General features: G+C 41.3%; 1 protein-coding gene across 1 annotated transcript; it reads right to left on the reverse strand.

Annotated features, from left to right (window-relative positions):
• Positions 1-1,423: 1,423 nt before the first annotated feature.
• Positions 1,424-6,824, reverse strand: agpat4 (1-acylglycerol-3-phosphate O-acyltransferase 4 (lysophosphatidic acid acyltransferase, delta)). Its single transcript, XM_030107363.1, has 9 exons — positions 6,584-6,824; positions 5,278-5,459; positions 4,953-5,122; positions 4,664-4,825; positions 4,397-4,550; positions 4,201-4,303; positions 4,000-4,075; positions 3,354-3,552; positions 1,424-2,965 (listed from the first exon to the last, which is right to left on the reverse strand). Exons 2-9 carry the CDS (start codon positions 5,453-5,455, stop codon positions 2,874-2,876), a joined length of 1,134 nt encoding a protein of 377 aa, XP_029963223.1. The 5' UTR covers positions 5,456-5,459; positions 6,584-6,824; the 3' UTR covers positions 1,424-2,873.
• Between the last annotated feature and the right edge of the window lie 10,396 nt (positions 6,825-17,220).

The following is a 17,220-nucleotide window of genomic DNA, read 5'->3' on the forward strand; positions in this document are numbered from 1 at the left end:
GACACAAAACTACTATGCAAAACAATATTTTGAACATTTCTGTAGAATCTGTATCCATGAAAAAGATCAGGTTTTAATGGAGTGCTGCTCACATGGAATTATTCATAAAGTAACAGTAACAGGCGTCTCGAGCTCAGGGGGAAGGCCTTTCCAAGCTCGTTTTTTTCGCCCCTGTCTTTCTTTACAAGAAATTCCAAAAAAAAAAAAAAAAGTTGACATGAACACGTTTAAACGTTTTTTTAAAAAAATATTAGTTTGCTGTAATGATAATGAAGCAAAATTAAGAGAAACGCACATTAACACAATTACAATTAAAAATTGTTGGTGCCCAAAAATGCCCAAAATTCACAGTGGTCAGAGAAATAACTTCAATCTGACAAAAGTAATAATAAAAAAAAAATTCTATGAAATTTAACTAATGACAGTCAGACATTGCTTTTCAACCATGCTTCAACAGAATTATTAAAAAAAAAATAAACTTAAGAAACAGGCCTGGACGAAAATGATGGTACCTCTAGAAAAGACTGAAAATGATGAGACCAAAGAGACATGTCAATCCAAGCTGTGTCCACTAATTAGCATCACAGGTGTCTGCAATCTTGTAATCAGTCAGTGGCTCATATATAAGGCGACAGGTAGTCACATGAGGTGCACCACACTCAACGTGGACCAGAGGAAGCAAAGGAAAGAGTTGTTTCAGGAGATTAGAAAGAAAATTCTATACAAGCATGTTAAAGCTAAAGGCTATAAGACCATCTCTGAGCAGTTTGATGTTCCTGTGACTACAGTTGCACAAATTATTCAGAAATTCAAGATTCATGGGACTGTAGCCAACCTTCCTGGACGTGGTGGAAAATTGATGACAAATCAAAGAGACGGATAATACGAATGGTAACAAAAGAGTATGTATAGAGAATAATTCTGCTGAAGTATGGTTGAAAAGCAATGCCTGACTTTCATTGGTTAAATTTCAAAGAATTTTTTTATTTATTAATACTTTTGTCAGATTCAAGTTGTTTCTCTGACCACTGTGAATTTTTCTTTCATTAAATGAAGGGTACCAACAATTTTGTCCACGTCCGTATATATAGACCTATCTAATTTCTGATAAACGCCTTGAACTAGCAAGACTGAATCCAAACAGTTTAAAATATTTTAGAATATGAAAAACATTTGTAAATCTGACATTTTCTAGTTTATTTGGTATGTTTTGTATCTAATACAAAGTAAAAAAACAATGTTCACACGTGCTTCTAAAATGAAAACATTGGTTATAGTTTCTGGGACAATTATCTCTTATAAAACACTGATTTTAGGATAATAAGAGGTCAACACGGGCTTCAGCATTCTGAATAAAGCAGATCATCACACGATACAAGTCAAAGAAGGCTCCTAATCTTCAGTGATTTGAAAACTTTATGTATTCACTGAACATTGATTTTTTTTTTTTTTTTTTTTTTTACCCCATGGTGCTCTTGTAAGGAGATAATCATATCTCGATCTGATGAGGAAAATCTTCATCTCGCCTTGAAAATCAGCTACAGATAAGTGTAGTTCTATCAATATGGCCATTTTACAGCAACGTTTTCAAAGCTGCAACGTGTGTAGATTTACAATCAGGGTGGCTTTAAATACAAGTCATGATGTCTGAAAAAAAGTGTTTCAAACATTCTGAATTCTTCACTTATACTCTTTAGCTATTCCGGTATATACAAAACTACTGATGTCCAAAGGTGCATGTTTCCCTGCTTGTGATTTTCTAAAGATTAACTATTTCCAAAGTGAATGTCAACAAGCTGTTCTCGACAGGACGGTGTGTGTCCTGTTTGCATGCAGCCAGCAGGTGTCTCTGTGTCTAAATATTCCTCTGTATCTCTTTTTGTCAGTTCATTGTCTCCATCTCTCATTGCTGAAGTCTTCCCAGAAGCCACAGGTGATGCCAATGGACCCTCAGAAGAAATAAATCTGCGCTGTGATAATATAACCACAATGAATGACTTGGAAGGTTCAGATTAGATTTCTTTTTTTCCTTTTCCTGGCTTTAAATGTTTGCTAAGTCACTGCTAGCTCTGTTTATACAGTCAACAAGCCGTGCACAGAGTGTGCCAGTTACCCAACAGTGCAAATAAGAATCTGCAATCTGAGAGAGGGATCTTGATCATTTTTATCTCGAACTGGAGAGATCTGACTTTGCTCGGCCGCTACATTGTGCACAGTCGACTCAAGGTGATCCGCGGTTTGATAAATCATTTATGTGCACAGTACGATACTCACCTTTGCTTTGGCTCAGGGACTGAAGTCAGTTTGATGCCCTCGGGGGCTTTTCAGAGCCGGTGAGGAGATGTTCGTTTTACTGGAGCGTAGCCAGTGGAAAGTTCCTGAGAAACAACACATCCACACAAGAAAACGGGCACAGCGAGCAAACCGCTCCAGCCTCCTCACCACACACACACACAGTGCTGAATATGTCCAAACAGCATGCACCGATATTCATTCATTTTCAAAAGTTGGATGTTTATTAATTCCACAATAGAAATGCCTTTTTTTGCACCTTACATTGCAGTCAGAGAGGTAGTCCATTTATCAGCTGGTCTCGTTTTAATCCAGTTATCTTTTGTGGTTTTAAAAAAAATGCGCACGCCGTGATCCGAGGAGAATGTCGCAAAGCCACATTTCTCTCTCAGTTTTCCTCCACACACTGCTGTCCAGTTTGGAGCCGTTGCAGCATAGCATTAGGATGACACTACCCTGTCTGCACTCTGCCTCTGAGCAGGTCTGGGCTTGTTGGATCAACAGCATTTCTGCCAGAGCGGCGTCAAAGCCTCTGCTGCTGGCAGCGTGCAGTTCAGCTGAACCGAGCGGTTCACAGTTCTTCAGTTGTTGTTCAGAGGAACGGCCTTACTGCCGTAGCTTGAGCCTCTGCTAATCTCAGTCTGGCCAATCATCCAGCGAAATCCCAGAGATGCTGTAAAAAGAAGAGGTGCGGGGGGTTACCCTCCAGTTACACAGAAGTGAGGTATAGGCTTCGTACAGGATGTGGTTACTTCCACTGAGTTCCCTTCTGTCACTTTCTGTCTTGAAATGAACAAAGCTGTCAATCTAAGACACAAAGTGTTCAATCTGCCAACGCCTTAACCTTGAATGATCTTCTTTGACATGCTCCTCATGAACTCATGCCGTTAGACAAATTACGTCTGACAGATCATATTTTTCAAAAAAAAGGAACGACTTACATTGAAGAAGTCAACTCTGCTGCTTTATAAAACATTTGGGCAAAAAGGAGCCGGTCATTTTAAGTGCTGAAGAGTAAAGTAAAGCCCATGTCACAAATCAGTGAGTGCAATTCAACCGACCTGCAGAGAAAAGCGCCACAGCGACGGCGATGGTGAGCGCCGACCCGGAGCTTATGAGCTGAACGAGCAGCAGGCCCAGGGGGTAAAGCAGCAAGCAGACCCAGAACAGCCAGTTGATCAGACACCAGGGCCGGCGGGGAGGGCTCTTTACCGGGCCGGGGAAACGCCCCGTCTGCGCGTATTGCTCCTGAAAGCCATCCTGTGAGCACATTTAGCAAAGTTTCTCAACAACAACTTCCTCACCAGAAATGACAGTTGAGTTCTTTAACTTGCGTCAGCAGATGTTTTCAAAAGAATGGTTTCTAATAACCAAATTAAGCAGGAGGTGCATGAAGCTCAGTTCCTGTTATGCATCATATAATCCCAAGGTCAAGATGAATTTCAAGCAAAATGAAGGGGACACAAGAAAAAAATCCTTGTTGGATGAATCTGTAAAAATACCATTCCCTTCCCTGTTCTTTAATACAATGAGTGTCTTTCAGCTCTTTTTATGCTTTTACCTTAATAAATAGCTTCAATTTCTACTTTTACCAATTAAAATATGCATGACTCTCACAGGAAGGACACCCAACTCAACTTTAATCCAACTCATGCACTTTTCTTAACTATTTCACATGTATCTATCACATCTTCAGCATCGCCTCACCTTTTCCTGGTAAAGCTTGTGGAGCCAAGCCGCACACTCTGCTTCATCTTCTGGGATCAAGTCTAAAGGAATCCTCCTGACAGTCAGGAATTAAAGGGGAGAAGAGGGGCCACACAGATGACGATTCATCACATCACGAAAACGGAAATTCAACAATATGATTGAGACCTACTGCTAAACTGTTTGATTTTTTTTTTATACCTCACGTATAAATCTGCGTGATACTTCTTCCCACTCATGACCCCGAGCAGGGTTGGCGTTTCATTGTTCCTGAAGTTCAGTGTGGCATCATAAACAGCTACGGCTACAAGAGAAACAACACAAAGGTTACTTATGTTGCTATCTGTGGTCTTGTTAATTTTTATAATCAATAATTAAAAAAGAAAAAAAAAATCACCTTTTCCTCTCAAGTTTTGGACCGTTACCCAGAATCCTTTGGTCCTGGGCAGAAGGTGATACTTCAGTTTGGGCAGTCCTTTGCTTTCGGCCACCTTCATGCTGATCTGGTGTTTCTTTCGAGTGAAGCGGGTTCCCTCACAGTAAAGCAAGAACTTGAGCCAGAAAAAGACACAGGCGTGACTTCAGGTTGGTCTAAAACCACTCAACCCGAGATCGCGTCCCATCATTCGGATCTTTATAACAATTTCCAGACGAGCAAACCTACCCAGAAGTTCTCTGGGTAATCGTGGAGATTCTGAAGACTCTGAGCCACCGTCGTTCTGTCCTCCTCCCACTTCCGCTTGCAAAAAACGATCTCAAGAAAATACCACATCCAGCCAATCACAGGAACGTAGGACAGCTCTTTTTTGGCCAATACTTTAGAGCTCTGCAAGTTGAAAGCACGGGAAAGTACTCAAAGATAAGAACAGAATTTTATAATAACAATGAAAAAGAAAAACTCAAGCATATATATCAGGGCAAACATTTGGTTTTGTTGGCCACTTTTCTCTTACCCCAAGAACTCCGAATCTCTCACAGAAAGTCCAGCCGCACAAGAAATCAATGTCATAGCTGTGGTTGAGGACCACAATGGCATTCTCATTTCCATACAGTGGAAAACTCTCTGGGTCGGTGTAAAGAGTGCATTCTGTTTCAGACCACCACTCCAGGGTAGCTACCATTTCTGAGGAATTACAGATCACAATAACGCAGATCGGTCAGACAAGTGTTCCTTCTTCCTGAAAGCTTTGATAATAATTGGACTGCAATAAGTTAGACATTGATCCCTTCAATCATTACAGTATAATACTTGAAGGATGAAGTAAGAGCTTTATTTACGGCTTGAGATGCAGTAGGCAAGCCTGATGTTGATCCTGCGGGCGAGCTGCTTGTTGATCAGCCACACAGGTAACGTACAGAACTGCAGCAGGTTGATTATGAGGCCGCTGACCACGAACACATAGCACATGATCAGGTGGCACAAGACCTGGGATTTCAGCAGCTGCACGAGACCCATGTTTCTGTGAAGGTTCACACACAAGTTTAGAAGTCAAACTCACCTTCAGCGAGACGACATCTTTTTATTTTTCCGGCGTGGCTCTGCTAAACACAGTCATCAGCTCATACGGCCCGGGGTTGTGATGTCAACTGTCCACAGAGCACTCAGCTCCCTCTGGCATAAAGGATGTCATTCACAGGTTTTTTTTTTTTTTTTTCTTGTTTTATCTGGTGAATGAAGCCTTTGAGCTGGACTGCCCGCTCCTGACAGTGCACATGACCTTTTCGGCAACGGGGAAAATGCAAACTGTATCATCGGCAATCAACCGTAACCATGTTTTGGTTTTGGGAGAACACCCTGTTCAAGTGAAAGTTAGGTTTTCAGTTAATTCCCAACATATTCTGTAATTCTGTCTTCACTTTAATCTTCAGTGTTCCATCCATACTGAGCCCACTTCCTGAATGTTTCTCAAAGTACACGTCTTGTTACTGTTGTTGACAGCATTAGCTCACATTGAGACTGTGGGGCAACTGGGCTTGTTAAACTTCATGTGAACATGTGTTAATATGGCCTGGAATTAGTTTGATCACTATTGACCTGAAATAAAGGGAACTGGGCTTGATTCCAAGTTGTGTAGTTAGTGAGTGTGTGTGTGTGTGTGTGTGTGTGTGTGTGTGTGTGTGTGTGTGTGTGTGTGTGTGTGTGTGTGTGTGTGTGTGTTTTATTGCCAGTTGTTTCAACTGGAAAGACAAGCAGCACATTCCCTTCTTGTTACAACTTAACATTGTTGCAATTTGAAGAGCAAAGGAAAGAAACTAAATGAAATGTATTTTTATGTAACATTCAATTTGCACACTTTTAGATACTATTAGACAAATTCATGCTGAATAAAACCTAAAACATGCAGTTCTGCAGACATTTTCTGTTAATGTCACCTTTCATTAGCCATCATTCAGAATTTAAGGAAATTAAATATAAGTGCAAACTTTTTCATTGTTTTAATATTCCAGCCTAACAGGCACAGCCACGTAAATACCTGAATAGACTAAAAACTAAAAACAACAGCATAGTGAGAAGAACACGTCGTATCCATATTGCATGAGGGTGGTGATCGTGTAGTAAAAAGTATGTCAAAGTTGTTCTTACCGGGCAGCTGTGGGTAAAGATCAAGTTGTCACTTCCCTCCGAGGGGCAGAAAGCTCACTCACACCTTCAGCTCATGTGAAACACATGACCGACTAGATCTGCCCGTGAGCTCCAACAGCTTCTCAGAGACTGCAAAGCTCTTCCTGATAGATCTGCACCTGAAGATCGTGTTTTTCTGGTTGAGATCTTGCCCATGACACTTTGAACCAGCGTCTCCCCGCAGAGAAGGAAACTTCCCGGCACAGGGAACCACACCCATCTGAACGCCACGCCTGGACCGGGAGATGAAGACATGCAGACATGTGCGGACTTCCACAAACGCTGCGGAGTCTGCCTCGCTGCAAAGATCGTCTATGCAAAGCAGAGCAAAAGCAGCGTCCTCACTTCCACACGCCTTAACCATCAGAAACATCACATTTCAACACAGTACTGTTATAATATACACACGCATTTTGTTTATATTTGCTTTACTACCCGAAAAACATACAAATCCAACAGTAATTGCACTATTTCTGTTTTCCGCGTACCAAGTGAGACTCTTCTTGTTTTCTTTATCTCGGCTATGAATGACGCAGGCCCTGTAGAAATTCCTGCTTGAAACTGAAACAAAAGTTTGTTGGGAAAATGTGTAGATTGTGCAGCTGAGTTGTTTCTATGTTAGTTCTTTCTTTTTGATTGTTTTTTTTTTCTTTTTTTTTTGTGTGGTGGTGGAGAGGTCGTAGGTTTGTAGCCATTTTTTTTTACAGCTGATCTGACTGCTGTTGTGTGAAGACTCTTGTGTGCAGCGCCCCCTGGTGGAGAATTCTGTAAGAACAACTGGGCTCAATTAAAACTATGAATTGTGAAAAGGTACTTGCGCACTTCTGCTATTTACATTTGGCTCAGGGACCATATTACACATATACTGCCATTAACAACAGTAATAATCATTATTATTTAGTCTGATAAAACCCATCATTCATCTTCTGTATTAATTTATCCAACTTGATCCCAGATTGAGAATCTGGGTGAAGGGACACGCTGGACAGATTGTTCATTACAATGCACACACAAAGATATAGACAGCCACACATACCATCACAGGAACCCAGAATAGCTGGAGAAAATTGACAAAGTAAGAACATGCAATCTCACCCCAGAAGAGTCGCAATAAAGTTCAAGGAAGTGTCATCTTTCATATCTGATAGTTAATTATGCATTCTGGCATATACAGTATGTAACCATTATATAGAAATACAATACAAAATGATGCTTGATATTTAATTTGGGGAGTGGTGGCCTTAAGTGAATTTGAGAATGGAAGTTTGAATTCTACAGGCACAACTGTGGGTTCCTGAGTATGACCCTTGACATTTAAATGTACTGTGTGAAACATGACATGCGGCGATGTCCGACAAAGCTACAGACACTCACTGAGGGTGCAACTTGTTTTGCACAATTTCCCCATTCATTTCAGTTCAGTTTTATTTACCGTACATAGTGCCAAGTACAGCACAGTCATTTCAAGACACGTTTAACCCAACAGTTCCACATGAGCAAGCATAGGGTTAGGATAACCACCACTGCTTATTTTAACTCTCATCACTGTTCCAAATAATCCAATCCAAATAATAATCCAAATAAAATGTATGGCTCGTCTAACTAATAAAGCACTTAACAATAAGGCCCCATCATATCTTAAAGAGTTGTTAGGCCTATATTGCCACAGCAGAGTAAACATATTTCCCATGTAAACACAAAGGAGAATACTTTAATTCTGAATTGCTTTACTGTATTGAACTAACTTCGAATTTTGAAAAAAGAAAACATTCGTTATTTATTTGTTTATTGTCGCAATCTTTGCTTCAGCATCTTTCAAACATTGTTTTTCCAAGTAGCAAATCTTCCTACTTCCACCTTGAAGGAGTAGCATTACAAAAGTCACTGTCAGGTGAATCGGTTATCGAAGTCAACTTTGAATTTGAACTTCTGAATTCCATCTGTGATCTACAGTTCACATCTCATCGCTGTCAGACACATTAAAATGATCCAGGTTGACTATTTCTATGGCAGATAGTTCTCCTTCCCAACACCAGAGGGAAGCAGAGATACATTAAATCCAAAATAAAGAACTGAGGCTTTGTACTTGCATGTAAATAACATGCTGTTGTATTTTATATTGTGCTTGCATGACTTCAGATGACTTCAGTGTGTTTTGTCTGCAAATATTATATATGTTAGTTGTGTTAAAGCTTCATGTCAAAACAAGCAATGTAAGATTATTTGTCTTTGTGACCCATAGACCCTTGAAAAAGGTTAATGGGGGCCTGTGAGGTTCCACCTTGGAGGTTTCTGAGTGTTTCCAAGTTCTTTTAACAACTCCCATAATGCCTCAGTCCTTATGTCCTTTACGATCAAATAACCCTGAAATGAGGGCATGCCAGTAGCTCAAGAAGTCCTTAATGCTCAAATAAGAAGCACACAGAGTGTGAAGAAGCATGAGGGAGCAACGCTCAGCGGCGATAGTGTGTGCAAGTCAGCCGGCTGCTGCAGAAGTGATTCAGAGCTGCAGAATGAACACGAACACAGAAGATGACTGGATTAACATCGATCACAAGCTACTTGTTCAGATGCTTGGATAGAATTGGTTTTCTTTCATTTCATGATTTCAGAGAAAATAACAATAGTCAAACTGTTTGTTTGTTCAAACTGGCTTCATCCCATCTTGATACAAAGAAAATACAAGTTTTTTTTTATTTTTTTTTATTTTGCTGCAATAAAACAAAGAAATGATAAAATAAGTTTACTGGAGGAGGATGAAAGTGAGTTCCTGACAACATTTTCCTGCTTCAGACCTCTCAACAGACCTCACAGTGCACTGTTGAGATTTCCACCTCACATATATAAACACCCTTAAAAGTAGCTAAAGCAAATTGAGTTGTTTATTAAGTTGTAGTTAAGTTTGAGTAAAATTGCATACCTCATAAAGGCAGTTTCAAGCGCCCTAAAACACTACAAAATTGCAGTAATATGAGAATTCCTAATCTATTTGACATCTCTTGATGTGCCAGCAGCGTGGACCTCGGCACGTCCGTCGTTCCGCACAGTGAAGGTTAAATACCAAGTGAAAAGAAAACGCTCCTATGAGACTACGAGCACGGAAATGACCCGAGTACAGCTTTAAAGCACACAGGAAAGTGTTCACTTGTCTTAAAATCACAGGTCTTAAAATGTCCTCGTTAAACTGAGGACTAACTGTGAGAGTCCCCCTGACCTTGAGTCTGTATCCAGGAGCGAGGCTGTCTCATTCACATGTCAATGTCTTCGTAGAGGTAAGAGTTTAAATATGAATTACAAAACACCGAGCCTCAAGAAAGTTCTCCATCCCAAGAAGCGTCGGCTTTCATTAAATGAGTTATGCGTTGCTGTTAAAGCTGTCCTTCTCGGGCCCTTTTAGGAGGCATGTCGTGAGTTGTAGTGCTGCTCTTGACATTTGTTGCATGACATCCCCCTGATCTAATTTACCGTCCGCTGTTAAATCAAGCAGAGAGGTTATAAAAATAATTTGAAAAAAAAGCTTCCCTGCTCGATCAAACTAAAGGCCAGATGTAACGGAGCTCGGACTCCACGCTTGTTTGACGTGCAGGAGAGAAACTGAGCACCCAAACATCCGCTTTAATCTGAAGGATCCCGTCACCCCCATTAGAGGTGCAGAACGGCTTTTTAACAGCCGAGTTCCCCTCCTTTTGTTGTTATTCCTTCTTTATTTATTTAGTGGAACTAATTAATTACTCTTGTAAAAATCAGTGGCTGCAGCTGCCATTTTTCAAGTCAGGACTGAACTGAGCTGCAGATGCAGTCGGCCAAAGCCAACAGCTTGGAGCCAGAGGGAACTATACTTTTGGCTCAGCAACACAGCAGCGTGCTGTATCAAGAATGCACCGAGGATTAAGTTAAATCACTGGATAAGTGTGATTTATGAGACATATTGTGACTGGCTTTAGCAGACTGACACTAATTTAACCTTTTTTGTGTAACTGTTTAAGGTAGTAGGTCTGCGAACGAAGCCTCTGTTGCCCCTCTGCATGAAGTGATTGCAGTAATTAAAGAGCTGTGATGGTAAAACCTGAGAAAGAAGGCTATAGAAAACCTTATAACAAGCCTGAATGAGCTGATTTGCCTGAGCAACGCAATCCGCAGCATTATTGATGACTGTGACTGGAAAAATAACTGAACACATTTGTGCAAAACTTTTGAGCTAATTGTGAAAAAGTCTTTCTTGGAAAAAGCTGCAGCATTCAGTGAATAAGGTGCTAAATTTGATTAAGCAATGGGTGGATGAGTTCATGCTGGAAAGTCATGAAAGGAGATAATGTGCTCAGATTTTCTGAACGCATGCATTAGGGCTTTTGGACATATAGGAAAAAAGTACAGATCAGAAAATGTGACAACACTGCCAGGGGCCTAAACTTTATTTGACACTGTGTATATGTGCTATAAGCCCGTAATGAGATCCTGATGCACACAGGGTCAGTTCCTCCGGGAACCCGCCTCTACAGCCTCGTTCGTCTGACAGGGTAACGCCGGGCCCCTCCAACACATCCGCACATCCGACTGTCAGTGAGACGCTGGGAGGTTTTCTGGAGACACCTGCTCTGCTGCTCCCGGGGGCCCGCGCATGAGGCCCGGACCCGGCGCCAAGAAGTGCTGGCCTGAGCGAAGCTATTTGATGTCACGCCATTACCAAGGTGAAGACGACCAAAATGTGGAATGGTTATGCAATTACATGTCCGCTTCGTCGACCTCTACTTCTACCTCCACTGACAGATGTCAGAGTTGGGATTTGAATTCTCGGGAAAGAGAAAGTGATTCAACATGAGGTCACATGTGCAAAACTTTGGATGTTAGTCACTGCACATGTGTCGGAGCATAATGTATCCAAATGGAAACACCACGGTGTTTCTGTTGACTCTGCTGTGGGATTCAGTCATTGTTTGTCTTTACTGCGAGGCATAAATTACACCGAAAGAAAATATAGCACATGAAATATATACACAGGAGTTCACACAGTGAGGAGCTATCGTCCAGATGAAGATGTGAGGTGGCTGTTGGATGGTGTGGGTGGTATGCAATCTGGGGGCCAGGACCCTTTCGGGGGGGTCGGAGATCACAGCTCTGGCTGCTCTGTGGTTTTTCCAAATTAGATAGTAACACGTCAGAGTGGAGTTTCAAGATACTTTCTATTCTGGAGCCTCCAGCTGGTTTTACATGTTGATTGGAGCTGGTGTGTTTGGTTTCATGAGGAGGGAAAAACAGTTCTGATGTCTATATTTTTCTGTTTAGGGAGTCAAAACCAGATCAGACTGAAGAAATCACATGCAAATCACTGTCTCTCTTCAGTCTTTCCTGATCAATATATTCTGTCTTTTTGCAGTTTAGAGATGAAGCTATAGAGAACTAGGTGAGGAGGTTTAGACCTACAAAATGCTGTAGGGAGAAAACAACACTAACATGATCAAGCTGCTCAGCAGAATATTGTTATTGTGAAAATTACAAAGCAATTTCTACATCTGGCTAAGTTTGCATTGCTCCAGAAAGGCAACAACGTGTATTTTCTGTTATTTTGTGTTTGGTGTTAGTTTTATGTTACACATTAAATTACATGTAACTGATACAATAATCCAAGAAAATACCAACGAGTGAATAACCACAGTTTAAAAGTAGGAGCATTGTAATCTAGGTATTCACTACAATGACTACTTGAGGTGGATTTTCTCAGAATACAGTGTATTTATGCAGAGTGTGTGAGTCTCTGCAGTTCTGTGACAGCTTTCTGACAAATGGCTATTGTTATCAGGGCTATTCTCACTGCTCCAACACACATAAAAAAAATATGCATCAAATTTCTCTGCAAACAGCCTGTGAAGATAATTCCAGCTGTTTGTGAGTGAAAAGTTTTGCCCGGAGAGATTTTCATCACACGTACACACATTCTGATGTTGCTTTGTCTCACAAAACACTGTGCTCCTGGAAATGTGTGCAGCCAACAGTTCCTCTCACAGCAGCCGGAAGACTGTTAACACATTTAAAAAAAAAAAAAAAAAAAATCTTGATGTGATTTTACAAGCAGCCAGACTGCACTGTACGTCTAGCCAGCTGTATCTCTCATCTTGGATGTGGTTCATGCGAGCAGTCAAAGACGTCACCACATTTTCTTTGGTAATATTTCTCCCTTTCAAATCCAGTTTTTATCAGACAAACATTACTGTTGTCTATATTTTTGAACAAATGTCAAATTAAACTATTTAAGGGTACGTTATGCACAAGGTGAACCTTACACAGAAGACCCCACTTAAGTTTCTGTTGCAATCTGAAAATAAAAAAAATAAAAAATTGTCAACACTATTAACTAAAATTAGTTAAAAACATTTATAAAAAATAGAAATAAATCTATCTAGCTAAGCTTCGTAAAATATGTTTAAAGTAAACTTCTTTGGCATGCAATCATGGAAACCGCTTTCCAGCGGTTGTGTAATGGGGTTATGACTCAGGAGAAAAAAATGCTCAAAAAAGGGGTGAAAGGGAGAAAATGGCTGATATCTTCAAACAGCCTGCCATGTGTATTTTCACGAGTGGATGTTCCATTACAGCAGCGCACAACATGGCTGAAAAACCCATTAGAAATGTAAAAGGATATGGTGTGATCACTTGTTTCCACTGCTGAGAGAGAGGGAGGGGAGCGCGTTGCATTGTCGCTGGGCTCATGAGGAGCAGACGCTGCTGCGCTGCCTGCGCCTCCTTCATGTGTCGAGCCGACGGCCCTGCACAGTGCTTCTATGTCGACATGCACAAACGCCTCCACATGGTCCGGTTAATGCCGTTTTTGTGATAGACGACCATCTTAAAAGAGGCAAAGCGAGAGCTTGCACATCACACAGAACTAAGTCTTCAAAGACTGCAACAGATTTGATTCCAGTGTCATATCAGGAGCAGGAGAAGACGGGACGTCCGGACTGCTTGGAGGTGTTATTGCGTGCTAAAAGTGTCAAAAGCTTTGACTCCGCTTGCTGTCTGTGAGGCACAACCTCAGCGAGTGTTTCAAGACGCCTGTCCAGTTTCCAGCTGGATCCTCTGAGTCTGTCCCACACACTTCAGCTCTTGTTCAGCGACGCCGCTGAACCATCCATTCAAACTCTGTAATCCTCACACCTGTGGCCTGCTGGTGATTTCAGGTATTTTGCTCTTGTCGGAGCAGTTTGAGATCATCTGAAGCATGAGACTCAGACTGATGACTACCACAGCATGTGGATGCTCATTATCTGGTGTTTGCTTTGAGAAACTGACTCCATTCAAACTTTTAGCATGAAAAAAAAGAGCCGTAAGTCATCCAGCTCAGAAAGTTGACGTTATACACGATTCCACATGCATTTGCGTTCTTGGATAATTTCGTGAAAAGCAAAATATGGGGATTGAAAACATAGGAGGAGGCCGATATCTTGATTGTACCTGTCTCTGAAGGATATGAGGGCTGTATTTGATTTGGGTTTATTTTTGTGAGTCAGATAAATCAGACTTTAGAGAGTTTGCAGATATCTGCACTGCCTGGCTTTTGTTCATGCAAGGTTACCGCAAGGCCAAAACTTCACAACCTGATTTAATGAGACTCGGTGCATCTGTTCCCAGTTTCACACCGGTGCCATCAAGACCTGAATGGAAAAAAATCCTCCCTGACAAGTTGGATGTTTCTGAGGATCACACACTTTCGTGCAAGTTCCATTCAGTCGTCTTGAATATACATCCCTAAAGATGGGTCCCGCTCTCAGCCTGGATTTCAGCAAATGTCCAAACATGTAATTACAGCGGCCTGGGAAAAGTCCTCTCTGTGTTCACTCTTTCCCACTTCTCTCCCTCTTAGCTCTTCGCTCTCGAGAGTCACAAACACTCTCTGATGTCAGTCGCTTCAAACATCTGAAAGTGAGGAATCCCAAACCTGCTCCTGCTGTCAAAGGCCCGGACCTCTGTAGACAACTTGGAGCCCCGTTGCTGCAGGGCTTCAGCTCGCAGTCCAACACTTCTGGCACTTTGTCTTCAGGGAACACTGAGCATGCGGCCTACGGCTGGCAAAATGAGAAGGCCGTGGATATTTTCCCAACGACTGGAGGAGCTCCTGCTTCAAATAAATGGCTTACTTTATTTCAAATGACAGAGCCTCTTCTTTCCGAGCGCTCTGGCCCCTGGCAGCCCCTCAGTCACTTTGCTCAGGAGCAACGTAGGTTCACTCTTTAAAGGAGCTGGTGGGAAAACTAAATGGTGATTTTTGTCACATTCTGGGAGGCAGAAAAGTGCAGGAGTTCCAAGAAATGAAGATACTTTGATCAAAAGTATGTTTGTGATGGCGGACTTTAATGGTTTGAGTTTATGCGCAATTCATTGTCCCTGAATGACAGTAACGATGGACTGACTCGAGGTCATTACGGACGGAGCCGGAGAATCTTGAGGCTTGTCTCCCTTCTAAAATTAGAAACCATGATGGCTGCAATGCAACAGTGAGCTTGGAAGATATGAGTGTTTATAGAGTACCGCAGGAATGAGACGTAAAAGCTAGAAACCAATAGTTTTGCAATTCTGACTTTAACATTTTGATTTTTGAAGGGCTTCAAGTTGAATGCCTGTTTTAAATATCTTAGAATACAATACACTTACATAAACTATCAAAACGTGCCCCGATTTACACGTTTTAGGTACAAATGTAAATCAGAAAGAAAAGGAAAAAAGAAGAAAAAAAAAAACAAAGTTACAGAAGTGCAACTCTATTCAGTTTTTAAACTTATTAATTCCTTTTTCTATGTAGAACTGAAAATGTATTTTTGGACTCTGTTTTAGGAGCTAGGAATTAAATGATTATGAGTTCATTGGTTTCATTCAGCGATTCATTTACTTTTTTCACTTCTTTACATTAAAAGGCTCTTTGCTGTAACCGGAGAATCGTTAAACCAGAGTAAAACTCTTTTCCAAAAATGTAGGTAATGTTCATTTCACAGATGTGGGAAAGAAACTTGGTTTTATTGCATTCATCCATATGAGTTTCTTGAAAAAGCCCAGCTTGTTGTGGAAACGAATGAAATGATCTCAGTGGTCAGCTTCTTCATTTTTGGATGAGATTAAATAAACTATTAGACCGAGATCTTTGGCTTCCTCTCAGCAGTGACTTCATTCTTATCTTCGTTTATCATTTGTTTTGTTCCCGCCTCGCTAACATTTTCTCCTTCATGCAGTCACATTGGGAGCTGATTTGAAAAAGAAGTGAAGGTTTAGTGGAGAAATCCAATAAGAAGAGGATCGTCTGTAGTGGTACGTAGGTATTTCACGTCTGCATGTCTGAGGAAATCCAATGCACACAACACACTGCGTCTTTTAAACTCACATTTGAAGAGGAAGCTTCCCGTTCACTGACAGGTTTCTGGGTCTCTCTGTGTTGTTAAATCTGACAATCGGGTGACGAGTTATATAACATTACCCCAGAAGATCAATAAATCCACATCTACACCAAACTCCCTCACCATCGACCTTTGTCGACGGACTTTGAGTTGACTGCAGCCAGTTCGCTTGTGGTCATTCATCCTTTCTGAATGCTTCCTGCTCGCTGAGTTTGTGCCTGATCAGAAAATGCTGGTTTACTGAGTCACATGTTGGCGTCCTGTGGCACAGCTTCACGGAGCTCTGGCCTTCAGACCGCCGCTCGCTGCCAGACCAGTACAGCCAGTCTTTGGTGTGTGCCACGTGGACTGTTCCAAAAACCTCAACCCACATATCTCTGACACAGAGCTGCCAGAGCAAGGTTTTGACTTCCCCATTTTCCCTAATAGCACTTTTTTTTTTTTCCTGGCCTCTCCGTCATTTACTTAACTCCTTCACTCCTTGCTTCCCTCCAGGGAGTTGAAACCACAAGCAAAAAAAAAAAAAAAAAAAATGTTTTTTCATCTCCCCTACCACAGGATTCTACAAACTGAATAATACATTATCTGAAGTCCTCTGTCAGGATAACGCAAATATACATTTTGTTTGACTGTGAGGGGCATTTGAGGACCTGGGTGTGAAGTTGCGTGATCTTGAACTGTATTGAAGCACACAAAATACCACAATAGCGTCGTAGTTGAAGTCCATTCCAGCTACGGCTCGAGCAAACTTGTTATGCACGATCAATCTTTCAAGATAATTTTTTTACACTGCCTACTAATACAGCATGTTCCCTGTTTTGTTTACAGTCTCAGCAATAGTTCAGAGCTGAGATCTTTCTCACCACATGGTGAAATTTGTCAGTGAGTGCATGCAACCAAGCACGATGGATATTTTTCTTTAGGTGATGAGAGTGTCTGACTTCACGTGGTAAATATGGTAATGATCCATATTTTTCCAAGTGTCAACAAGTGCTATGAAAAAATTAGGACTAACCATGAATTATTCCTCCTGAGATCCAGCGCGTCTGATTTATATCTGTATTCATTCCTATTAGAAACATAAATCAGTCATCAGTCACAGGGTGACGTTAGTTGATATGCCCTTTCTGAACACAGTCATTAGCAATGTGACTGTTTTGGCTTCTGTAAATAGCCGTGAAAAATGTTTCAGTCTGCTGGTGAAAAGAAAGCACAACTACG

Source organism: Salarias fasciatus, chromosome 13, assembly GCF_902148845.1.
Source record: "Salarias fasciatus chromosome 13, fSalaFa1.1, whole genome shotgun sequence".
In the NCBI taxonomy this organism is placed as follows: domain Eukaryota; kingdom Metazoa; phylum Chordata; class Actinopteri; order Blenniiformes; family Blenniidae; genus Salarias; species Salarias fasciatus.